General features: G+C 36.4%; 2 protein-coding genes across 5 annotated transcripts in view; both read left to right on the top strand.

Moving 5' to 3' along the window:
- dsb (scavenger receptor class B member debris buster) overlaps window positions 1-5,266 on the top strand; it is a 113,411-nt gene extending 108,145 nt beyond the window's left edge. The window contains exon 13 of the mRNA XM_076132512.1: window positions 80-5,266. Coding sequence (XP_075988627.1) covers window positions 80-532 — 453 coding nt within the window. The 3' untranslated portion in view covers window positions 533-5,266. The remainder of the gene's footprint in view (window positions 1-79) is intronic.
- LOC142984747 (uncharacterized) lies at window positions 1,822-27,515 on the top strand. 4 transcript variants are annotated; one of them, XM_076132511.1, is made up of 12 exons: window positions 1,822-1,961; window positions 12,875-13,007; window positions 13,673-13,760; window positions 14,296-14,401; window positions 15,547-15,723; window positions 16,094-16,282; window positions 18,673-18,843; window positions 23,807-23,926; window positions 24,716-24,865; window positions 25,883-26,068; window positions 26,450-26,565; window positions 26,919-27,515. In XM_076132511.1, the coding sequence occupies exons 1-12, from the start codon at window positions 1,865-1,867 to the stop codon at window positions 27,327-27,329; spliced, it is 1,944 nt and encodes a 647-aa protein (XP_075988626.1). In that variant the 5' UTR covers window positions 1,822-1,864; the 3' UTR covers window positions 27,330-27,515. The 4 variants fall into 4 exon arrangements, with proteins under 4 accessions (XP_075988626.1, XP_075988623.1, XP_075988625.1 ...); XM_076132508.1 differs by having other exon boundaries at window positions 25,727-26,068; XM_076132509.1 differs by lacking the exon at window positions 1,822-1,961 and adding an exon at window positions 8,763-8,825 and having other exon boundaries at window positions 25,727-26,068.

Raw genomic sequence — 27,515 nt, 5'->3', positions numbered from 1 at the left:
TTCAATCACCAAATAATTCACACTGCAATTGACACAATAATCCATCTTGTGAACTAATAGTAAACCTTTTATTTTCCAGGGCATCCACGAGCTATCAACACCAATTTGGCGATGGATATTCCTGGCCACCACCGTAGGACCAGTAGCGGCTCCCATCATAACATACTCCCTAATCCTTCTAGGACTACTTCTCCTTACAATAGTCTTTATAAAAGCATACAAAAGCCTCGTTATTGGTCAAAATTCCATTGAAGTTCTCGAGCTAGGAAGACAGACTTTGAGAAGAGGATCCACTCTGATCATAAACGGATCCCATAGGATCATTCCCAATAGGGATTCAGTATACCTTCCATTGAATAGCGACCGTATTCAAGAACTCAGTTACGTGAGAACTGAATGTAATTTAGAGTTAAAAAATATATTAAAAGCTGATTTTGTTAAATCTAGTTTTAGTGATGTGGAAAGGGAATCACTTATTAGGTCAGATAATGCTTTTATTTTATCAGAACACAGTAGGTGTGCTCAAGAATAAGTGGGTTTTTGTGTGTTCCCTTTTGTCTCCAGTGACAATTTTGTCATATTTCGTCAGATGTATGTTGACGACTTTGACTTTGTCAGAAATGTGATTGTTGTTTGTTTGTTTAGTGACGAAAATTGCAATTTGATTGATGAAAACGAATTGTTTGTTTGTGTCAATTGATTTATGGAAATAAATGATGAGTTTTAGGTCAAAAATCTTGTAATTTTTCTGTCAATAATTTGTTACAACTTTATAATTGTCATTGAAATGACAACTGACAATATTAAAGTCATAATTCTGACAAAGTGACAAACATAAATTGTGTATCAGGGTATTATATAATTTTATAAATATTAGCGTGATAAACGTGGTTACGATTCTGTTGTTCAAAAAACGACTATTTTGAGTACTTTAGACTAATTCAACAACTAAACAAAGAATTACTTTTTCCTATGATAATTACGCATAATTAATTAGAAAGAAAGAAAGAAAAGAAAGAAAGAAAGAAAATAGTATTTATTGAAACACACAGAAACCATATCAAAACACAATAATATTAATATTAAATAAGCAGCGTCCTGTGTGCCAACAGGGAGGTCACTCAGCATTATGCTGGTTGTGACAAACCACAACACAGCGCTGGTTTTCAGTGACCACCCTAAATGACGCCATTTACGGGAGCAGCAGAAACAGAAAACAAAAAACCATTGTTTACAAACTTACTTGTATACCCATCACCAACAAAAATACCCACATATTAATTGAAAAAAATACTAATAAATAAATAATAAACAATATCATTCATCAAATAAACTGTATCATTATAAATATTATGTAGGTACACAAATTATTGTCGTACATACTTGTAGTTATCTCTCTCACACAAGACCCGTCTCGCTCGCCGCCGCCGCGCCGGTCCCATCACGTGAATTACTCACAAACACGCGCCGGCGCGACAGCAGCGCGCGAGTCACGCGATATTGAACATAATTTCGACAGCCTGATTTTAAAAATTTCCGTGGAAACTAACAATGATGCAAAATAAAAATGGCAGCCACACTTCGTCAACAACAAAGATAACAAATCACCGCCACCACTGTATGAGGAGCAGTAAGAAAAACCAGCTTATGCCAAAATTATGATGTGCATGGATCATAAACATAGTGTAAGTAGTAAGCAATTACATATTAGATTATCTATACTAAATATTACTACGTGTTATTTGCTGGTTGAGAAGTATTTTTTTCATATTACTTCTAAAACTAAATTTTGATTTTAGGGATCTTACAGGCGGTGGTATATTGTTCCAACAGTGAGTGGCGGCATACCTAAAACATCCCCTGAATGCCACAGTTTTGTGATTTTGTACGGAAAGCGGCCTCGATGACGATCTTGTGGAGTACGAATAGTGATCACGTCGCCAAACCAGCCTGTTATAGAGGTACTCCGGTAATTTATTACTTAGAACCCCGAACAATAAGGTAGCCAGGTGAAGTTCTCTCCTTGCCTCCATTTTTAATTTATTATATTGATTCAGATAGGGAGTGATGTGGCTCCTTCGGGGTATATTGTAACAGAATCGAGCGCAAGCGTTCTGTACCCGTTGAATCAGTCGGACTGTACGTGACAACAGGCAAGGCCCGTAAACCACATCACAATAATTGAGCTTTGATAGAACAAGGGATTCAACTAGCATTTCTCTCATTGGTATGATAAGGAATTTCCTGATCCTATACAGAACCTTTAATTTATAGAAACAGCTTTTGACCAGATTGTTTACGTGTCCCTCAAAGCGTAGTTCAGGGTCAAAGAGTAGGCCTAGGTTTCTAGCTGTATCAACTCTTTCAATATTTACCCCCATAATTTTTATTTCCGGTCTACATGATAATAATGAGTTTATTTGTTTCTTGCTGCCCATAATCATAAACTTGGATTTCTGTGGATTTAGTGATAGCGAATTTTTATTGCTCCAAGATACAAGTCTTTCCAGATCCAAGTTTATAGCTTGCACAGCAGTCGATACGTTGTTTGCCGTCATGGAGTGATACAATTGTGTATCATCGGCATAAATATGGTATTTACTGTTTCGTATACAGGTTGTTATATCTGCACTATATATAATAAAAAGCAGCGGTCCCAACAGTGATCCTTGGGGAATTCCCCTAGGAACTGCTTTAGGGGTGGAAGACAAAGTAGTACCGTCTTTCTTTTTAATCTCAACCCGCTGGAGTCTATTAGTTAGATAACTTTCAAACCACTTGACCGTGTCGCAGTCAAAACCATAGAACGACAATTTTGAAAGTAACAAATTTATATTTACACTATCAAAAGCGCGGGAAAAATCTAATAATGTTAATATCGAGCCTTCGCCCCGGTCTCTTGCCTCTAGTATGTTGTCAACAACATCTGCCAGTGCGGTTGCAGTGCCCCTGCCCCGTCTAAAGCCCGACTGCAAATCCGGCAGAATTCCATTTGTTTCTAAAAAATTTACCACCTGTGTATACACTACTCTTTCCAGAACCTTGGACAGACACGGTAAAATACTTATGGGTCGGAGGTCTTTATAGTCTATATTTACTATTCTTGACTCAAACTAGTTGGACAAACACATTTATAGTTCGACAACTTATTGGAGGGCATAGTAGTAGCCTGTTTGATGCAGCTACTAATACATTTCTCTGTAAAAGTCCCCAACTCGCACTTAGCCAGCGTATTGGACTAAAAGTCTAACCGCTCCCAAATTCGGGAGGAGACCTTTACCCAGCAGTGGGATAGTTTCAGGTTAACATAAATCTTGCCGAATAGACTATTTCAAGGTTCTCTACTAAGTTGTTGGATGACAGATGGCAACAGGGTTGTAACTAATGAACTAAGGGGACAATTAGGCTATAATACTTAATGATTAGGTTGTGTTTATGACTGATTGATAATGGCTCCGATTTTAAAGGGGTCTGTTTAGTTTATAAAAGAATATTTGCTCACTTTTTTTTCGGTAATTTTTCGACTATAATTTAGACTGGTTGAAGCAACTTTACAGGACATGACTTGTCTACAATAATAAAATTGATTTTTTATAATCTTTAGATAATTTGACTGGATACTGAATTATATTTGTCTAATAAAAAAATATAATTATGTCTTAAAAGTTGGTAATTTGTAGATGATTTTAAACATATACAAATATATCAAAATTAGAATGTTAAGTCAATTAGTTCTATATTATAGTCGAAAAAATCATAATAATATCGGCCAAAATATATTAAATTTTAATACGAATTTGCCTTGATTATGCCAAAAGTTGCCTAACTATTGTATCGTAATTTAGGTCAAATATTGACCCTTAAAATAGTCGTTACTATTACTGAATCTACCACTATCTTGGAAAGTTTAAAGCCTTATGAGAAGAGCTAGTAACAAACTTACGACAACTCTTTTTCATCGATTTTTCTTTGATCTAAATTACGTTATAATGATTTATCAATTCAGAAATGTATTTACAACACTGTAAACTATAAATTAAGGTTCAAATTACATTGTAGTGTGGATCTTTGTTGTTTTAAACAGTTTGGGAGACAACTTCAACATGCTAAACCGAGAAAGAGATGGTACTATATATACTGTATAGCTCTGTCCTTTTCTAACAGCATGTTATAAGTCGTTGTATGGTCCTCATTCAGGTCGTAGAATTATTGACCTTTTAAAATGGTTTTCGGGTAAACAAGGTTAAGAGATATATGGCCTTTTAAAATTGTACAGTTACCAATCGCTTTATATGTGATTATATACTGTGTTAAAAAGTGTTTATTATTTCTTTAAAAGTAAAAGATTGCTTGAAAAGACTGGAGATATATTAAGTTAATACAAGTAGCGGATATTTTTTATTCTGTCTCCGTGCTTCGAAAGGCACGTAAAAAGTCGGTCCTAGTAGTAATTTAGGATAACGGTCGTTAAACCATGTCAAAAGCCTTTCGGACAACTTGAACCACTTTGACACTAGGTTGACCACTAACTATACGATGAATAAATTAAGTTAAAGAGTAAATACTCCCCATAAAGGCAAGCAAAGGTCAGAGAACACCACTTGGTACGATCCTTACAAACTTCCCTTGCTTCATTCACATCTATACATCTTGGAATAGTAGATTCTTAAAATAAATAAATATCCTATATTTGAATTGATAACTAAAAAAACATTATCCAGTATTTTAAGCAATCTTGTATATTATACATTCCAAATAAATTAACATTCCTATATCTAAAAGTGCTCAACTATGACTTTAGTCAATATTACTTTAGATAGTCGTATTTTTGAACGACTAAAAACAAGGTGTATGTACATTATATTCTTTTAACAAATGCAGAATTATATAAACACTGAATTTATGAGCCTGAAATACATAAATAATATTATACCTGAAAGTGTGAACAGAAGTACATGAAATATACCTTCGGATATAATAGGATGAAAAATGTATTTCAGGCTCTCGACTCTCATTAGTCGTTTCAACTCAAATTAGTCGTAAATACGACTACTTCAACCAAACTTATGTGTAATTAGAGTTTAGTAAAGCTTTAATACGAAGACTTCTTTTAATAAAAATAAATTTATTTTTTATTACTATAAACGGACTATCGGTGGTACTATGAAAAATATTTTTATAATGAAATTAGTTTTAATTGTAAATAGTAATTAAGTTTTTTGTATCTAAATGTATTGTTTAATAAAACATTATTTTTAAATTTTAATGTCTTTTTTATTATAATTAATTATTCATATGATTTGTTTATATAACAGGACTAGCTGACCCGGCAAACGTTGTTTTGCCATGTAAATAAAAAAAAATGTCATTTAGGGGTATGAAAAATAGATGTTGGCCGATCTCAGACCTACTCAATATGCTCACAAAATTTCATGAGAATCGGTCAAGTCGTTTCGGAGGAGTACGGTAACTAACATTGTGACATGGAAATTTTATATATAAGATAATAATACTTGGCGTAGTTTTCGTCACAGCGTTCTCCTAACTGCCTCAGGTTGCCTACAGCGAGGTTTCGGGTTCGAACCCGAGTCGGATCGAACATTTTCTTTCAAGAAATGGTTAGTAAATAACCTGAAGATAGGAATTTCGTGTTGTAGAACTAAGTTCTTTGGAAAGTGCAGTTAGCTACATACGTCATTAATGTTCTAAATACAGAATTTTTCGTACCTCCGCCAACCACGAACCTTGCATAAAAGGCTCTCTAAGTTGCCCTAAAGGAAAATATTGAAATAAAATTACTGATAAGTTCAAAGGAAAAAAAACAAAATTTATTATGACATAACACTTCATGATAAATATATTTTATTTATATGCACCTATAAAATAAAATAAATATTGTTGGACAACTCACACACGGTCATTTGATTCCAAACTAAGCAGAGCTTGTACTATGGTAACCAAATAACTGATAAACATACTTATATATTTCTAAATACATACTTATATAGATAAATTGACATCCAGGCTCAGAACAAATACTCGTTATACAGGGTGTCCCAAAACTCAACGATAATCCGAGACAGGATGAAAGGCCAAGTCATACCTGTTATAGGAAAAATAAAAAAAAATCCATATCACTTAGTTCAGCAATAATAGACACTTTTCAAAAAAGTTGAAATTCCACACCCTTGGTCTCATTTTCAAGTCCTGTGATGACCAATGTCACAATTTCGCTATGTTTTTTTGAATTTCGTGATCTTAATTAAATATGCTATTAATCGTATAACAAATTAATGCACAAAACATTGTTAATTTACTAAAAAAAGTTAAGTTTTAGCGAGTCATCTTTCTCAAAAATATCGTTAGTCAACTTTGACGCTTCATACTGAAAAAAAAATGTACTACACTACTCTTGGCAAGTTATTTCAAAAGTTGGCGCATTTAATCAAGATTTCGAAATGGTATAACACTTGCCACTTTTCTTGCCATTAAAAATGTTATTTTTATTTGAACGAAGAGTATCCTCGCAAATGGATCGGACGCAGTGGTACAATTTTATGGCATCCTCGTTCTCCCGATCTAAATCCAGTAGATATTTTTTACTGGGAATGCATAAAAGAAAAAGTTTATTCGAAATCAATACAAAATCTATCAGAACTTCGCCAGAAAATTGACACAGCGTCAGAGGAAATAAATGCAATGAATTTTGATTGACTGGTGCAAAGGTCTTTTGTAAGGCGTTGCAGAGCCAGTAGCTCGATTTTCTACTACTATCGACTACCGACAACCGAACTGTCATCGAGAAATTTTGTATGAAAATCTGATCAGCGCCTCTGACGGGTGTCGTAGGAAACATTTTGGCAGTACATTCTAAATGTCAAAATTTTGTCAGAGGCGCTGATCAGATTTTCATACAAAATTTCTCGATGACAGTTCGGTTGTCGGTAGTCGATAGTAGTAGAGAATCGAGGCACTGAATTCATGCTAGAGGAAAACAATTCGGAATTACTTTAGTTTAAGGAGAATAATTAAATAAGATCGATGGTTCGTTCATTGTTTTTTTTTTAATTATTATAACCTATTATGTTTATTACATTAAATATTTGTTATGGACTGACTCAATTACCTCTTTACTAAAAATAATTGCTTTCCTCTGGCATGAATACAGGCTCAGCAACGGCGTACAAAAGATTTTTTCACCAGTCAAGCAAAATTCCTTGCATTTATTTCTTCTGACGCTGTGTCAATTTTCTGGCGAAGTTCTGATAGATTTTGTATTGATTTCGAATAAACTTTTTCTTTTATGCATTCCCAGCAAAAAATATCTACTGGATTTAGATCGGGGAAACGAGGATGCCATAAAATTGTACCACTGCGTCCGATCCATTTGCGAGGATACTCTTCGTTCAAATAAAAATAACATTTTTAATGGCAAGAAAAGTGGCAAGTGTTATACCATTTCGAAATCTTGATTAAATGCGCCAACTTTTGAAATAACTTGCCAAGAGTAGTGTAGTACTTTTTTTTTTCAGTATGAAGCGTCAAAGTTGACTAACGATATTTTTGAGAAAGATGACTCACTAAAACTAAACTTTTTTTATTAAATTAACAATGTTTTGTGCATTAATTTGTTATACGATTAATAGCATATTTAATTAAGATCACGAAATTCAAAAAATCACAGCGAAATTGTGACATTGGTGATCACAGGACTTGAAAATGCGACCAAGGGTGTGGAATTTCAACTTTTTTGAAAAGTGTCTATTATTGCTGAACTAAGTGATATGGAATTTTTTTTTTATTTTTCCTATAGCCGGTATGACTTGGCCTTTCATCCTGTCTCGGATTATCGTTGAGTTTTGGGACACCCTGTATATTAACATTGATTATTAAATTAAAAAAAAATGTTGGAGAAACTCGTGGCTAAGTAATAACAGCCATCGCGGATCAAACACTGAGGTTAAGCCACGCTTGCCGAGGTTGTCCTGTGGATGGGTGACTCTCTTATACATATCGAGTTTCTCTGTGTTTCGGTACATACTTAAAAACTTTCGCATTTATAAAATTAGTAGGATAGATATAGGAGTGACTCTCCATGGCGAGGTCGGTAGTGTATGCGACTGCCGCGCAAGAGGTCTCGGGTTCAAATCCTGAGTAGGAAAAACAAGTATTTTCTTAGTTTCTTTGCTAAAAATTTCTTAGTGATTACCCCGAGTTAGGAAGTTGTGGTTTTAGACCTTCGTGCCTCGGAGAGCACGTAAAACCGTACTATGCCTGACCTGTCACTGGTCGTGTCGGTCACCCATCCCACCGGACTAAGAAAGTAAAGGAAAACAGACTGCCTCCGTGGCGCTCTGGTTAAGGTTGCCACGCCGCTACCATTGCGTCGGAAGGTCGTGGGTTTGATTCCCATACGTAACAATTATTTGTGCGATCCATAAATATGGTCGTTCTTTGTGTCCGTTGTTTGTATGTTTGTAAAAGTCCTCACGACACAAGATCAATTCTTTATACGGGAGTTGTCTTTTAAAAAAGAAAAGAAAAAAAATTGTACCTGTGTATTGTACATACACTTGGACACTATAAAGTGTTGCACTGTCAGTTTCAATGAAATTGGTCGCCATAGCCGGCTATCGGCTAGAAGGACATTATTACAGTATTACATCCAAACGGGTAATAAATAGCTTTAAATATGAATCATTACAAGGAATAATTTACATTAATTACTAATTCCCAATCATTTAGTTATTGGTTTTCAAACACAATAGTTGTCATGTGTAGTTGTAATATTGTTTTGTTTTTGGCTTTCACAAGCTCAATACTGAGTAAGTCCTATTATTTTAATATTCATACATCTATACTAATATTATCTATACTAATATTATAAAGCTGAAGAGTTTGTTTGTTTGAACGCGCTAATCTCAGGAACTACTGGTCCGATTTGAAAAATTCTTTCAGTGTTAGATAGCCTTCCTCGATAAATGGGCTATCTAACACTGAAAGAATTTTTCAAATCGGACCAGTAGTTCCCGGGATTAGCGCGTTCAAACAAACAAACAAACAAACTCTTCGGCTTTATAATATTAGTATAGATAACCTGGAAACAGACAGCGGAGGCTTAGAAACGGGGTCCCGTTTTACCCTTTGGGTACGGAACCTTAAAAAGACATTAAAGGTACACTGGTAGCGTATAAAGTAAAAAAAACACGTAGAATACTTTAATTACTTTGGTTCGTTACTGCGACCGCCGCCGCCGCCGCTATCTAGAACGCTCATATCTTTGTGTAACTGTTAGGTTAGATAAAATGACGAGAAGAAATGTACAAATCCATACTTCCATACTAATATTATAAATGCGAAAGTAACTCTGTCTGTCTGTCTGCTACTCAATCACGCCTAAACTACAGAACCAATTTGCATGAAATTTGGTATGGAGATATTTTGATATCCGACAAAGGACCTAGGCTTTATATCATCACGCTACGACCAAAAGGAGCAGACTACTAGTAAAAAATGTTACAAAAACGAGGAAAAATTTCACGTATTCTCTCTTATTGGATGCAAGCGAAGTTGCGCAGCTAGTATGATATATTTTTAAACGCGGGCGCCCGCGACGGACACCCGCTTAACGCAGCAAATGCCCATATTCTACGTGTTAATTTAGGTGATTCGCTATAATTGTATCAAATTTCATATATATTATTCATATTCGTATAACTGCCTCTATGGCGCGGTCGGTAGTATGGGCGGCTGCCGTGCGAGAGGTCTCGGGTTCGAATCCTGGGTCGGGCCAAAAAGTATTTTCTGAGATTTTCTGTTAAGAATTTTTTAGAGATTGCCCGGAGTTTTTAATTAAATTCCGTCCAGTAGTTTTTTCGTGTAAGAGTAACAAACATCTGTACTTACAAACTGTCGTATTTATAATATTAGCAGGATTTTATACTAGACCCTACGACTTCCGTTCCCGTGGAAAAACATCCTGGGACAAAAAGTATCTTGTTTTAATTCAGGCTTTAAACTGTAATATGTTTGTACCTTTCATTTCATGTAACCTAACCGTTACACAAAGATATGAGCGTTCTAGATAGCGACAGCGGCGGCGGTCGCAGTAACGAACCAAAGTAATTAAAATATTCTACGTGTTAATTCACGTTATACGCTACCAATGTACCAAATTTAATTAAAATCCGTCTAGTAGTTTTTTCGTGGGTTCGAAACCCTTGCGCGACAAATATTTCTGTGATGAGCATGAGTATTGGTTCTGAGCCTAATTGTTAATGTATCTATGTAAGTATGTATTTAGAAGTATATAAGTATATAAGTATGTTTATCAGTTATTTGGTTACCATAGTACAAGCTCTGCTTAGTTTGGAATCAAATAACCGTGTGTGAGTTGTCCAAGTATATTTATTTTACTTGCATTTCATAATTTCATCTAACCTAACAGTTACACAAAGATTTGAGCGTTCTAGATAGCGGCGGCGGCGGTCGCAGGGAAGATCACCACACATGAACCATAGTAGTAAAGATATAAGTATTCTAGCCTAGGATAGCCAAATGGCCGGGATATAGGGGATTGTCCCGGAATTTTGGGTGTTTTTGAATGAAACAAATACTAGTTTCTTTTTCATCTTATAATTCTAGGTTTCAAACTATTATTTTACTACTAATTGCTATTTAGCATAATCACATTCTGGTGACCTGGTGACACAAGAGCGATTCTTTATATAATATGAATGTAGAAATCATCACATGGTAGACATTTCCTGGTAGATTTCATGTGGACGACGTCACATGGTAGAATTTTCCTTTAGATTTCATGTATAGAACGTCACATGGGAGTCTTTTCCTGGTTGATTTCATGAAGAAGACGTCTCATGGTAGACTTTTCCTGGTTGATTTCATGTGGACGACGTCACATGGTAGAATGTTCCTGGTGGAAGTCGTCTCATGGTAGAATGTTCCTGGTAAATTTCATGCGGGGACGTCACATGGTAGACTTTTCCTGGTAGATTTTATGGAAATGACGTCACATGGTAGACTTTTCATTTCACATGGTAGTCCTTTCTTGGTAGATTTCATGTAGAGGACGTCATTTGGTAGAATTTTCCTAGTAGAAGACGTCTCATGGCAGAATTTTCCTGGTAGAAGACGTCAATTGGTAGAATTTTCCTGGTAAAAGACGTCAATTGGTAGAATTTTCCTGGTAAAAGACGTCAATTGGAAGAATTTTCCTATAGATGTCATGTGGTAGACGACAATTGGTAGAATGTTCATGTCAGTTGGTAGAATTTTCATGTCAGTTGGTAGAATTTTCCTGATAGATTTCATGTGGAAGACGTCAATTGGTAGAATTTTCATGTCAATTGTTAGGATTCTCATGTCAGTTGGTAGAATTTTCCTGATAGATTTCATGTGGAAGACGTCAATTGGTAGAATTTTCAAGTCAATTGGTAGGATTCTCATGTCAGTTGGTAGAATTTTCCTGATAGATGTCACGTGGTAGACGTCAATTGGTAGAATTTTCATGTCAATTGGTCGAATTTTCATGTTAATTGGTAGAATTTTCATGTCAATTGGTAGAATTTTCATGTCAATTAGTAGAATTTTCATTTCACTTGGTACACTCTTCCTGGTAGATTTCATGTAGAGGACATCACATGTTAGACTTTTCCTTTTTGTTGATTTGTGGGTCTCGGCCGTTATTTTCAAAGATCTCTAACAGTAGTCAGAAGATTGAAAATCTGACAACCAGTCTTACCGAGAGGTTTCGTTTTACCTAGGGTACCGGGTTTGTAGAGGTCCGATAAGCAGTCGTTCCATGTAAAAAACTGGCATTCAGCTGCATCCGGTGAGACTGGAAGCCGACTTCAACATGGTCGAAAGAAATGCTAGGCTCATATATTGTTAAATTTTATCATTAGACAACTCACACATAGTCATTTAATTCCACACGAGGCAAAGTTAGTACTCTGGTAACCAAAAATCTGGTAATATATAGCTCTAAATACATACTTATTTAGAAAAATTAACAACCAGGCTCAGAACAAATACTCGTGTTCATCGCACAAATATTTGTCCCGGGTAGAATTCGAACCAACCACACGCAGCGCGACGGTTATTGCGGCCATTACCATAATACAAGCTCTGCTTAGTTTGGAATCAAACGACCGTGTGTGAGTTAAACAAAATTTTTTAATAAATAAATAATAATACTTGATAGCTATTCGATTTTGGTTAGAAACCTTTTTGCTGGCTTATAACCACATTGCGGTGGCCAAAAATGGTTTCAATGTTATCGACATATAATAATAATATGAGCTAAAGTTTTTTATTATATTTTCCTGTACTTGTCATGAATTGGTACAATTTAATTCAAATTCAAAATATATATCATATATTTCTTCAACTTCGTAGAAAGGATTCAAATAGTCATATCCCATATTGGAGGTAGAATTGATCAAAATCCTTTCTTAGCGGTTTAAGCGGTCACCTCGCCGCAACAACCGTAGCGCCGCGTGTGGTGGGTTCGAATCCTACCCGGGACAAATCTTTGTGTGATGAGCACGAGTATTTGTTCTGAGCCTGGATGTTAAAGTATCTAAATAAGTATGTATTTAGAAGTATATAAGTATGTTTATTAGTTATTTGGTTACCATAGTACAAGCTTTGCTTAGTTTGGAATCAAAAGACCGTGTGTGAGTTGTCTAATCATATTTATTTTATTTTATTTTACGTCATAACATCTACCTGCATGCCAAATTTCAGAGCGATCCGTCCAGTGGTTTGGACTGTGCGTTGATAGATCACTATGTCAGTCAGTCACCTTTGAGTTTTAAATATTTAGATAGTTTTAAAACCATTTTCTTTTCAGATAGTGTGAGCTCTTCAGAGATTAATATTAAATACACTGATTTAAACGTATCTGAAAAATCGGAACCTATATACGTGGCAATCAAAGACACGCTAAATATTAAAATATCTGGAATTGAACTAAAAAAAGCTAGGTAAGTATTTTTTTTAATCATTTATACTCTTTTTAAACCCATTATGGCCCTACTCTGGGCAAGGGTCTCTTGCCCGCCGAAGGAGGGGTAAGGGCAAGGCCTTGAGTCCACCACGCTGGCCAAGTGCTGGTTGTACCTTATGTTATCCTTCACCGTTGAAAGCGCCCATAGCCAGTTGCGCTCACCGGTCATTAAACGATTTCTGAGTGAAGCAAACCTTGCGCGGTCCTTCCATAGATGGGTGACCGCATAGTGGTATTTGAACTGGGCATCTCCATGCTTCGGAGGGCACGTAATAAGTCGGTCCTGGTTGTTATCAATTAAGTTAACAGTCGTTAAGCCATGTTAAAGGTCTTCGGGCGGCTTGAACAACTTTGACACTAGGTTGACCACTAACCATACGATGAGAAGAAAAACTGTTGATGCAAATGACAGGCTCGCCTTCTTTCACATGGGACTAACATTGTTAATAGCGAATTGCTGTATTAGGTACACTAACCCCCGGTTTCTGAGGTACATTTAGCGGTAGTTTATCTATTCAATAGTGTCAAAGCTCATATAAAAAAAACGCTCTTAAATAGATAAACTACCGTTAAATGTACTCAAAAATCGGGGGTAAAGGCGTGATTATAAGTTATCTAATGATTTCAATAACGTTTTTTCAGCTGCTACATCATTAAGACGGATAAACCCCAAAAGGTTGTGACTAAAAATGTAGATTATGATCGCAAGACAAAAGAAAATGTGATTAAGGTAAAAAAGAAAAATCTTACAAATTTACATAAGCCATCTTTACACACGCACTGTATCGCACGTTCTTAGGAGCGTACAGGATTACGCGCGGGAAAGCAGCGCGCTCTGAGAGAGCGATTTTCTTCGCGGGCTTGACAGATGAGCGCGGCGCGTGGTCTTTCCTTTCCCCTTACACGCGCGCTCTTTCTCGCGCGATTGTTGTTTCATGCGCGATAGAGTGTGTGTGTAAAGGCTATTAATAAATCGATGAGGCGCGCACGGCTAGTTGCGCTCATCGGCAAGAAAACGATCAGTGGGTTAAGCAACCTTGGCGCGGACATTCCATAGATGGGTGACCGCATTTGGTATTTGAAGTAAGCCTCTCTGTGCTTTGGATGGCATGTATACAGTTGGTTCTGGTTGATGTCAATATGATAACAGTCGTTAAGCCATGTCAAAGGCCTTCGGGCTTGAACAACTTTGACACTAGGTTGACTACTAACCATACGATAGAATCTCGAAAATATCAACTCTTTCAGTCTTCTCAAATTTTCAGGTACCATATTTGGAAGACGACATGAGCACGAGGTGGAAATGTTCTTTAACAACCAATGATAATCAGAAAAAAAACTTTTTATTCAAACTTCATATAAAAGGAGCAAGTAAGTTTAAGTTAGATGCTCCCATCATGCTTCTAATACCCTTGACATCTTTTTTACTACCACTTTAATATATTGATTTAATTAGTTATGAATTATATGTATTCGGTAGTGTTGGTAGCAGCTCCTTACATCATCAATGATTTATAATAAATAAAATAAAAAAATAACCCATTACTTTCCCACTGCTGGGCAAGAGTCTCCTCCCGTAATGAGGGAGGGGTTAGGCCTTGAGTCCAACACGCTGGCCAAGTGCGGGTTGGGGACTTTGCATGCCCTCAATAAATGAATTAAACAAATTTTTAGGCATGCAAGGTTTCCTCACGATATTTTCCTTCACCGTTGGAGCATATGACTATTATTTCTAATACACACATAACTTCGAAAAGTCATTGATGTATTGCCTTGGCTTCGAACCTGCGACCACTTGCGTGGGAGGTGTCAACTTATACCACTCGTATGTGATTTATACATAATAGAAATATTGTTAAAACTATTTGGCGATTAAAAAGAGTGGCCAGGAGTTTCTTGCTAGCTCTTCTCATTGGCCCTACCTTCCGAACTGGCGGTAAATTCACTCTCTGTATCATTGACTATCATAAGTGTCAGCATTTGACCTGAATGAATAAATGATTTGATTTTGATTTAGTATAATCACAATTTTTTAAATTTCGCGTTGTGGCCTCTGTGGTGCAGTGGTTAAGATCATCACGCTGCTACCATTGCGTAGGTTCGATTCCCACATGGAACAATTATTTTTGTGATCCACAAAAAAAAATACGGGTCTGGTTGTACTTTGTGTCCGTTGTTTGCATGTTTGTAAAAGTCTCCGCGACACAATTATTAGTGCAAGAGTTGTCTATTTAAAAGCTAATAATAGGATACCTGCATCCGGTGAGACTGGAAGCCGACTCCAACATAGTTGGAAGACAGGCTAGAGCAGTGGTTCCCAACCAGTGGTCCGTGGAAATCAAAATAGGGTCCACGAACGATTTCAAATTTTTAATTTTCAGGATGATTATTACACTTTATTTTTAATATACTTACATAGTGGTCCTTGCTAACAAGAATAATTTCAAAGTGGTCCCGATCTAAGAAAAGGTTGGGAACCCCTGAGTTAGACTGATTGAGACTATTTTTCCTTACAGAACAAGTGGATATGTCTATTGGAAGAGTTTCTATAAAGCCAACGATCGCTAATTTAAATTTAGCTGAATTAGATGGAAATTCTACGTACAAATTTGAAGTAGGTGAAACAATTGACTTCTTGTGTTCGGATCCCAATCGGGAAGGAGTTCTTATAATGGAATATTACGATTCTAAAGGTAATGGCTTATTTTTTAGCTTTTCATATTTCAAGACTGTCCATTAATCACGTGAGCTTCAAAACGAGGGAAGGGTCTATATAAAATCAGGAAATATCACAAGAGGGTTGTAGTAATATTAAACATTTTATATCAAGAATAACATTGGTTCGTTTTTGGCCACTCGTTTACTAATTTCTATACAAAATTAGGCAGTCATCTATGCACAATTGACTGCCTCTGTGTCGCGGTCGGTAGTGTATGCGACTGCCAAGCGGGAGGTCTAGGGTTCGAATCCAGGGTCGGGCCAAAAAGTCTTTTCTGATATATTTAGGCAGCAAAAAATGCGATTTAAAAGACGATCATTGTAATTATACTTTGCATTTTTCAGGCAAAATCCTGTTTAAAACAGACCCAATCAAATATATAAATCACAAACAGCATTTTAAGGCAAATTTTCGTAAAACATTGTCTGCGACGAATGACAATGATTACATTGTCTGTAAACATATTGGTTTCCCAGAAAACGTCTATTATAATTATCAAACTAATTTGCAACTCCGCAAAAATCCGTTAAAAAGTAAGTAATCTAAACTAGACCCAAAAATTAAGGGATATAAAAGAGAATCCAAATTTTTGGGCGATTTTCAACAAGCTGTAACTCCAAGGAAAATGGTCGTACAGAAAAAATAAAAAAAACAAATTGTAGCTCCAAGTGTCTAGTTTTTAGATATGACCATGAACAATTTTTGTCATAGCCAGGACTGGAGAAATCCTACGAAAATGACCAAAAACATTTTTTTCCAAATTTTTTCCCTTCTTAAAAAAGGTCCACGGGCTTCAAAAATTTTTTTTTTATTCTTTCATTCTAAATTTCTTTTAGAAAATTTAATCCTCTTTTATTTGCCGTATTCAAAAAGCTTGTACAACGATTTGCCACGGAGTTATCGTCAATCAAAGCAAAAAAGTTATTTTTGACTTTGATATTCAATAACTCCGGAAATAATGATCGTACAGGAAATCAAAGGAAGGTTTTGAAAACTGCACAATATTCTCTATAAGAAAATGTAAACATTTTTTAAGAAAAAAAATTTTTTTGAATTGAAAACTGGGACTGAAAAAAAGACAAAAATTCGCAAAATTAAGGATATTTGGATAACTTGGTATAACTTTGGATCAAATGGATGAACGAAGGATATCGTCGGTAATTTTTCAACCTCAAAGTGTCCCCTAAAATCCCTCAAAAATTCAAAGCGCTGCGATTTTATTTTCATTGTGCCCCGAAGCTTCAAATTCTTTGTTGTTGCAAACATCGCCATTGTGAGCAATTTTGAGATTTTTATTCATTTTTTTAATATTTTTTTTTTTTTCTGTCTAAAATCTTTATTTTTTCGATTAAAAAGCAAATTGCAAAACGAGAGATCGTCTATCGCTGCCATAAAGACAAAATCGAGATTCGTCAGTCCATAAGACACTGGTCCACTGTCTACGACCCCAATCGTGATGGTCATGCGCATAAGCCAATCGGGCTCGACGATGTCGTGGAGTGAGCATAGGCACGCGATTTGCTTTTTAATCGAAAAAATAAAGATTTTAGAGAGAAAAAAATAATTCTATTAAAAAAATGAATAAAAATCACAAAATTGCTCACAATGGTGATTTTTGCAACAACAAAGAATTTGAAGCTTCGGGGCACAATGAAAAAAAAATCGCAGCGCTTTGAATTTTTGAGGGATTTTAGGGGACACTTTGAGGTTGAAAAATTACCGACGATATCCTTCGTTCATCCATTTTATCCAAAGTTATACCAAGTTATCCAAATATCCTTAATTTTGCGAATATTTGTCTTTTTTTCAGTCCGAGTTTTCAATTCAAAAAATTTTTTTTTCTTAAAAGATGTTTACATTTTCTTATAGAGAATATTGTGCAGTTTTCAAAACCTTCCTTTGATTTCCTGTACGATCATTATTTCCGGAGTTATTGAATATCAAAGTCAAAAATAACTTTTTTGCTTTGATTGACGATAACTCCGTGGCAAATCGTCGTAGAGGCTTTTTGAATACGGCAAATTAAAGAGGATTAAATTTTCTAAAAGAAATTTAGAACGAAAGAATCAAAAAAAATTTTTTGAAGCCCGTGGACCTTTTTTTAGGAGGGAAAAAATTGGGAAAAAATGTTTTTTGGTCATTTTCGTAGGATTTCTCCAGACCTGGCTATGACAAAAAAATTTTATGGTCATATCTAAAAACTAGACACTTGGAGCTACAATTTGTTTTTTTTATTTTTTCTGTACGACCATTTTCCTTGGAGTTACAGATTGTTGAAAATCACCCAAAAATTTGGATTTTTTTTTATATCCCTTAATTTTTGGGACTAGGAGTTTGTTTATTTGTTTGTTTGAACGCGCTAATCTCGGGAACTACTGGTCCGATTTGAAAAATTCTTTCAGCGTTAGATAGCTCATTTATTGAGGAAGGCTATAGGCTATATAACATCACGCTACGACCAAAAGGAGCAGAGTACCAGTGTAAAATGTTACAAAAACGGGAAAAATTTTGACTCATTCTCTTAGGTGACGCAAGCGAAGTTGCGCGGGTCAGCTAGTAAATAAATAAAAACCCGGCTTCGCTCGGATGAATGTTGCCTCGGCAATCACGGCATTTGCCGGGGCAATAGCCTCCTTTACACACACACTCTATCGCGCAAGAAACAACAATCGCGCGTGAAAGAGCTCGCGAGTAAAGGAAAAGGAAAGACCACGCGCCGCGCTCATCTGTCAAGCCCGCTAGAAATTCGCTTCGTTCGCGATTTTCTTCGCGGGCTTGACAGATGACCGCGGCGCGCGCTCTTTCCTTTGTTGTTTCACGCGCGAAAGAGCGTATGTGTAAAGGCACCTATTACGTATGTATGCATGAAAAATTAATACCTAAGTATTTGGTAACTGTTATAATAACTATTGTATTTTTTCAGGGACTTCGAAGGTTATTGTCGATGGTAAAACACTGTCCACAAATAGTCATATAAATAATCTTCAATATAAATATATAGAAAACGAGAAACATTTAATAGTTTCCTGTTTAGAACCAGAATATAATGCCGTTACTGCAAATTATAATGATATGGATTCAAATATTTCTGCAGGTATACTTAATATTATAAAGCTGAAGAGTTTGTTTGATTGTTTGTTTGTTTGTTTGTTTGAACGCGCTAATCCCAGGCACTACGGGTCCGATTTGAAAAATTCTTTCAGTGTTAGATAGCCCATTTATCGAGAAAGGTTATAGGCTATTTATTATCACGCTACGACCAATAAGAGCAGAGTACCAGTAAAAAATGTTACAAAAACGGGGAAAATTATGAGCCATTCTCTCTTCTGTGACGCAAGCGAAGTTGCGCGGGTCAGCTAGTTAGAAGTGTTCCACTGTCGCTTGGACGTTATTCTACTCTTACAAACATAGGTAAGCTACTTAGCAGATTATACATGTTCAATACAGATACATGGTAATTTAATAGGAAATCAACGAAATCAAAGAGGTTATTAAAGGACGGTAAACTGTGAATGTGCGTATGTATTTAAGAGGTGTGTGTATATGTGTGTGTGTGTGTGAGGTGTGTAAGTGGTATATATGCGTGTGAGAGGGAGTGTAAGTAGTCTATATGTGTGAGTGTGTGTGTGCATGCATGTGCAGTTTTTAGATGTAGATTTAATGCATGTGAAAGAAGTTGGTGGGGTTATGCCTGTTTGATCAAGCCACAGGCAGCAACAATTTCTCGGTATGCTCATAGTCGAGAACGTAAAGTAATTCCTGTAATTTCTTTTTTGCATCATGTTTATTGAGCTTGCATATAAATGAGATTCTATTTATGTTTCGATAGATTATTGAGCTCAACACATACAAATGTCTTCTAGCAAAAACGGTTTTATGTGGCACACTTGGACAGTTTGTTTTGTTTCCCCGTTTGCTAGGGTCTGGTGGTAATATTTGCTGATGCTTCCAAAGTGTGGCTCTGAGCACAAAGAGCTGTCTCACTGTTAGTATTTTGTGCTCGGCGTATAATAGGTGCGTGGGATACCGAAAAGGTTTATTTAACATGACTTTAAGGACAGCTCTTTGTGCCCGTTCCACTTCCAAGAACTTGGTTTTAGCGGAGCCACCCCATGCCAAAATGCAATAGCTGGCGATGGACTGACAAAGAGCAGTATAAACCATTCTGAGAATCTCTGGATCTGCGCAGTGTTTCAAAGATTTCATGACATGGATGGTTTTCCTAATTTTACTAGAGATATTTTCTATTTGACTATTCCATTTCAGACCATCGTCAACCATCACACCAAGGTATTTTACAGATTTTGTTTGAGGCAGTGATAAGCAGGTACAGACTGAGGGGTCCAGACAAGTATGGGCTATGATGGAATATGTGTTAGGTGGTTTTGTTTTTGCGTTTATCGAAAAAGTAATATAGTTTGTCTTTTGGAGGTTTAATGTTAGAAGGTTTCTGTGTAACCACTTTTTAACTATTTGCAATGATGTTTCTGCGTTTGTTTTTACTTCGGACCAGTTTTTACCATGTACCACTATGGCAGTGTCATCAGCATAGGTAAAGATTCTAGCATTTGGCAAAGTCAGGGCGCAGAGGTCATTTATGTAAATTAAAAATAGTGTTGGGCCGATGACACTGCCCTGTGGCACGCCGTAAGTGATTGTCTCCTCAGCACTAATATTTGATCCTATTTTGACACAAATTTTCCTGTTCTCTAGATAACTCTTAAAGAGATTATATACTATCCCTCGTATACCGATACTTTGTAGCTTCAAGAGAAGGGTGGGAACAGAGACTGTGTCGAATGCCTTTGTCAGGTCTAGAAATAGACCTAAGCATTTTTGTTTACTATCATACTTCATTGCTATAAAATTTGTTAGATCTGTTACTGCATTTTCCGTAGAAACACCTTTCCTGAACCCGTATTGGTTATCTTCAATGATGTTATGTTTTGTTAGATAATTTACCAGTTGTTTATTTATGATTTTTTCCATTATTTTAGACATTAGCGGAAGGACAGCAATAGGTCTATAGTTGTCAACACAGTCTCTGTTACCACTCTTGTGTATAGGATGGATTACTGCTTTTTTGAAAGTCCTCGGGAATGTGCCTAAGTTGATGGAACAATTTATAATGTGTGTGATTAGTGGTACGAGTATTTCCTCACATAGCTTTATTATTTTCATGGAGATCCCATCCCAGCCTGTGGCACAGTCTTGTCTTAGGTTTGAGATAGTGTAAGCCACCTCCTCATCATCCACAGGTAGAAGGACTAGGGAGCTAAGATATGACCTACTTGTCTGGTTATGAGGCTTAAGCGGCCCTGAAGTCAATATAGCAGAAGCCAGCTTTTGACCTATACTAGCAAAGTAATTACAGACTTGGTTAGCTGCTGCGTCTGGATGTGGAGCTATTTTTAACAATTCGTGCGGAGGACATTTTGTGCTGGTAGTGTATGTAATTTCTTTGATTTTGTTCCACAGTGTTTTTGTGTTACTTTTGGATTTGCGCAATTCATTTTGTTCGTGTATCCTTTTAAGTTTCCTGAGTAAACCATTACAGAAGTTCCGATACCGTCTATAAGAAGTTTGCATAATGGGATTGTTGGGATCTTTTCGGGCATTTTTGTGAAGTTTATCACGGTTACGTATGCATCGCAATAAGCCTGGAGTGATCCAGGGACGGATATTACGTGCTTTTTTAGGAACTGTTACAAATTTAGTGTGTTTCACTATTGCGTTCTGTAATATTTCAGTTAATTTGTCTGCTGCTAAATTAGGATTGTTGGTGTTTAATACTTCTGAGAAATCTTGTCCTTCAATTTCTATTTTGAGACTTCTGTAATCAGTTTTAGGTGTTTTATAGGCTGGTAGCACGGGCGGACGTGTGTTACTGACTGATAGCAGAATTGGGAGGTGATCGGTGATGTGAGACTCAAGTACGAGTAAGATGGCTGTTCTGTCTGTTTTCAGTAGCGCATGATCAATACAATTATCATTTCTGGTGGGTATTTGATGTGCTGGAAGTAAACCGTGTGTGGCGTTTAGTAATAAATACTCACTAGCACGTGCTTGTATACCTACCGTTTTAATGTCTATGTTGGTGTCTCCGACTAGACATATATTTTTGTAATTTTTAAATGAATTTAGGACACTGTCTAGGCTATTTAAAAAATTGTCATACTCAGCTCTAGTGTTAAACGACGGCGAACGATACACACTTACAATTGAAATTGTATTTGCAATTTCACATGTAAGGCAATTTCCGTTTAGAAAATCAGGTTCGTTAACTGTGCAGTTAATATTTTCTTTTACGAATAAGACTATCCCATCATTTTGATTCATTGTGCGTTTCGTATAGTATGATTTATAGCCATTCATCATGGGTATGTTGGTGACAGTGTTTAGCCAGCACTCAGTTAGTATCACAACGTCGCAACTGATTTTAAGTGAAGTCATCAAAATCATTAGTTCATCAAAGTTTTTATTGATGCTTCGTATGTTTACATGAAGGATATTGAGCATATCACTGGATCCTAACAAGTAATTTGCGCAATCAGACGGAGAACACTTATGTGACTGCGCAGTTTCAATTTCATCTATATCAGTAATAATAGAAGATTGGATATGATTAGCCATTTATAATTAATGATTTATAACTCATTATAATGTCACTAAACGTTAAAGTTATGTAAGTAAGCAACTGTGGATTTATAGAATTAGCATGCAGCGTGAGATATATATAAGCTATAGTGTGTGTTAGGCGTGGTAAAAAGGAAAGTGTTATTGTGTTGGGGTAAGGGTTTATGTGTTGTATGTAATGTGTTTTATTGTGTAGATTTGTAAATATTTTCTTCGCACATTTGTATTTAGTTAGAGTTAATGTAGTATGTGATATGTGGTTAAGCAAGTGAATATTAAAAAATATAATTATGTTCGTCAAGAAAAAACAATAACGGCTTACTGATACGTTAAATAGTCAGTCTTGTAGTTCCTTGAGCGTTGTTTCAGATTTAATCAGAATTTGCTTATCACCAGGTTGCCTTCGAAGAAAAATGTTGCCATTTGAAGTCCAGCAAAATTGATATTTCCTCTGTCGTGCGAACTCTCTGGCTAAATAAAACAACCTTTTGCTAGAGTTTGACAAATGTTCTTCCACATAGACGGCTTGTTTTTGTCCCGATATCCCGAGTATTTGTGTATTCAGTTTGTCCTCTTTATTTGCCTTCTTATTATTGTAAGATCGCACCCGTGAGATTAGATCATACTTTGTCTGAACGTTATTAAATTCAGCAACTATGGGTCTGTTTGTGCCTCGGTTTCCTGGAATCCGATATATGTCGCGAAAGTGGGAAGCTGTTAGTGGTAAGTTTACTATATTAGCCATGTTTGTCACCACTTTGGTCAGATCTACAGGCGTCTCATTTTCATGCACAGGTATGTTGCGCACTTCAATACTGGCTGACCGAGATTTATGTTGCAGGTCCTTGATCGCCAATTCTAGTGATTCTGTATACTGTTTTTGAATCTTATTCTCTTTCTGCAGGTGTTTAATTTCCTTTTGGAGTTCTTCATACTGTTCACTAAGAAAAGTGATAGATTTCTTTATGTCGGTGTTTGCCTTTTGAATTTCCATATTGGTGGTTTGGATTTGCACATTTTGAAGTTTCAGCTCGGCTATATCGGCGACCAGCTTTGTCATTAACCCAGTTTGTTCAGCAATTTGGTTTGAAAAGCTTGCGTCTTGATCAGTCTTCCACGCCAACAACATCTCCTTAATCTCCAATTTAAGTTCCTCTTTGAAATCATCAAACAGGCCTTGGGTCCGTGGCGAATCATTTGGTCGTGGTCGTTTATGTCGGACGGATTCTTTTGCCAACTTCTACGCAAGTGGTTGCAGGTTCGAATCCGAGGCAACACGCCAATGACTTTTCCAAGTTATGTGCAGTGTGTAAGCAGTGGGACTGTAATGGGTTAAAAAATCTACTGGCCAACATCAGGTTATGATTCATTAAATTATCTTCATCTTGATTTTGGTTATTCATCACATTATTTATTTGTAGAAAAAGAATACTCTCCGAATAATATTACATTGGAAATAAATAAAGATAAATTACACGGAACTCTCACTTGCGGTTTTCGAAACGAAAAGACGAATATCACTTTCATTCCGGATGAAAATGGTAAGATACATGTATTTTCATAAGCTTTTTCAGGACAGGCTATATGACACAAGCCGCGCAAACTACGCTTGCCGAGGTTGTTCTGTGGATGGGTGACCGTAATATTAGGTGGGGGAAAAAGTCTTTTCGCATTATAGTGAGTATTAACTTGTAATAAAATCTCTTTAGCTTCAAGAATCACAAATGAGTAAACGGTTCATTAGGTTTCTTTCAGTGAGCTCGTGAGGTACCCAAATGTCGAGCTTTTTTGGGTAGAGAAAAGATTTTATTACAAGTTCATACATACTATAATGCGAAAAAACTTTTACCTCGACCTCATATACATACTGAATTTCTCTGTGTTTTAAATTGTGTCTCAGCTGTCATTTTCAAAGATTTTTGACAGTCGTTACCAGTAGCGCGATTCTCTACAGTTGGTACTATCGAGTATCAAAATTTTGACAGTTAAAATGTCCTTCCAAAATAGTTTTTGCGATGCCCGCTAGAGGCGCTGATCAGATTTTCATACAAAATTTCTAGATCCCTAGCCGATTATCGGTGGTCGATAGGTTCGAGTTACAGTAGTCAGAAGCTTGAAAGTCTGACAACCAGTCTTATCGAGGTATCGTGTTATAAGGCAAGTAAATGGGTTGAGGAGGTCAGATAGGCAGTCGCTCCATGTAAATACTTATATTCAGTTTCATCTGGTGAGGCTGGAAGCCGACTCCAACATAGTTGGAAGAAAGGTTAAATTGATTGATTATAACAGGCTTTAATTTTTATATAATAGAAGTAATATGTGTATTTCAGAGCCGTTTATTCTAGGACTGAATTCTTCAGACATAATACAGGAATACACGCTTACGCCAGACCATGTGAGAGTAGACTACAGGTTCACGGAAGGCGAAACTTTGACCTTACAATGTGTTGGTAAAAATACTAGACCACAATGGATGCAAGGTATGTACAAAATAATAATATATAATTATAATACAAGAAGAGCAGTGATAGCCGAGTGGTATAAGTTGACACCTCCCACGCAAGTGGTTGCAGGTTCGAACCCGAGGCAACACACCAATGACTTTTCGAAGTTATGTGTGTATTAGAAATAATTATCACATGCTCCAACGGTGAAGGAAAACATCGTGAGGAAACCTTGCATGCCTAAAATTTGTTTGAAACATTTATTGAGGGCATGCAAAGTCCCCAACCCGCACTTGCCCAGCATGGTGGACTCAAGGCCTAACCCTTCCCTCATTACGGGAGGAGACCCTTGCCCAGCAGTGGGACAGTAATGGGTTAAAATTTATTTAAATTTATTTTATAATACAAGGTCCGATAGACAGTCGCTCCACGTAAAATGTACGCAACTATTGTTAACAAGTTGCTAGGATAACCCATCTTCCAAGGCAGCAATGATATACCACCTTCAGCTCGATTCTCTACAGCTCAAATTAGAGTATCGAGAATTTTACATTTAAAATGAACTGCCAAAATAGTATCTACGGTGCCCGTTAGAGGCGCTGACCAGATTTCCATACAAGGTTAAGGTGGTCGCCACGCCACTACCAGTGTTTCGGGAGGTCATGGGTTCGATTTCCACCCATAACAAATATTTGTGCTATCCACAAATAGTTGTTTCGGATCTGGTTGTGTTTTGTGTCCGTTGTTTGTATGTTTGTAAAAGTCCTTTTGAATAAAACAAAGTGATGCTCGAGGCCGTGGACCTGTACACCACAAAGACAACGCAGCGGAGTATAAACAATTATTTACAAAATTTTAGGCTCTCTAAAATTATTCCTATTTTGACATTGTCAACAGATTCTCCAAAACAAACTGCGTCTTTTAATATATCGAATTTTAAAGAAACATTCAAACATTTGTCTCAAGAAATATCTCAAGAAATATCTAAAGGAATATCTAAAGGAATATTTATAGGAATTCAATATATTTACGATTCAATTACCTCTAAAACAGGTGGCTCAAGAAAAGGAGACAATTTTAGAAAAACGACTATAACTTTTACGAAAGAACATGACGGCCAAATACTTATATGTGAAGGGAAAATCAATTCTTTGATAAAGCAAAGGGATTTAAAATTATTCAGGAAAGAAGATATTGTTAATAATTCTATGACTGAAACCGTCGAATCTGTACAAAACGGTGAGAAATTCTATTAATATTGTTTTGTAAGAATGGATGAATGTATGTATGTATGTGTGTGTATGTATGTATGTATGTATGTGTGTATGTATGTGTGTGTGTGTGTGTGTGTGTGTGTGTGTGTGTGTGTGTGTGTGTATGTATGTATGTATGTATGTATGTGTGTATGTATATATGTATGTATGTGTGTATGTAAGTATGTATTATTTATTGAAAACTACAACCTCAACTTCCTAAAACCGGGCAATCATCAAGAAATTATTAATAACAGAAAAACTCAGTAGATACTTTTTGGCCCGACCCAGGAGTTGAAGCCGAGACTTCACTACCGACGGTGCAGAAGCAGTTCAATTAAAAATAAATATTTTTTGTTCATTTCAGAGGCAGGAACGGACGACATTACAATAATAGTAATCTTTCCTGTATTCTTCTTAGTTCTAATCATCGGAGGCTGTATTCTTTACAAACATAAAAACAGAGTCAAGACTAGGAAGCAGGTGAGATGATAAAAAATGTTTGTTGTTTGTCGTATGGTTAGTGGCCAACCTAGTGTCAAAGTTGTTCAAGCCGCCCGTGAGGCCTTTGACATGGCTTGACGACTGTTATCTTAGTAGACAACAGCCAGGACCGACTTTTTACGTGCTCTCCGAAGCACGGAGACACCCAGTTCAAATACCACTATGCGTTCACCCATCTATGGAAAGACCGCGCCAAGGTTTGCTTAACCCAACGATAGTATACTGTCCGGTGAGCGCAACTAGCTATGGGCGCCTCAACAAAAAGGGGGCAACGGCAACGACCCCACAAACTTGAACATCAAAATAAAATAACAATTCAATTCTACTTTCAGGACGTATACGAAAATTTTAATGAAACGACAGAGACTCCCATTCCACCGTACCCTGCCCAATGGGTTACAAGACCACGTCGCGAAGAAATCATGGTTGAAAACGACTTATATTCAAAAGACGGTCCTGTTTACGCAATACCATATAAGGCCCAAGAACCTGAATATTTTTACCCAGTAATTGACCTTAACACGAGAGCAGAAGGCCCCGAAAATACTGGGAAAAATAATTATGATGACCAAAACTACAGTGTCCCGGTTAAAAAATCAACCGGGATATATAGCAATCCGGATAATAAAGAAGGGAATTATAGTAACATGGTAAATAGTGATGTGTTGTATAGCAATTCAGAAAATATTAATCCTAATTATAGTAATTTTGTGATTAATAATCCTACGTATAGCAATTCTTAGAATTTTTGACCAGAGTAGGCCAGTTTCAATAAAACTGGCCATCGTGCCCGTATATCGGCCGGGCGATCGTAATATGGACATTTTATTGCTGCATTGTAAATATTTTTGCACATTATTAATTTTAATTATACATTGACTATATTGTCACCAAATAAAATATTGATTAATACAAAATTCAAATTATAA

The sequence above is a fragment of the Anticarsia gemmatalis genome, chromosome 28, assembly GCF_050436995.1.
Source record: "Anticarsia gemmatalis isolate Benzon Research Colony breed Stoneville strain chromosome 28, ilAntGemm2 primary, whole genome shotgun sequence".
Classification (NCBI taxonomy): domain Eukaryota; kingdom Metazoa; phylum Arthropoda; class Insecta; order Lepidoptera; family Erebidae; genus Anticarsia; species Anticarsia gemmatalis.
This window is presented reverse-complemented; position numbering and strand designations above follow the sequence as displayed.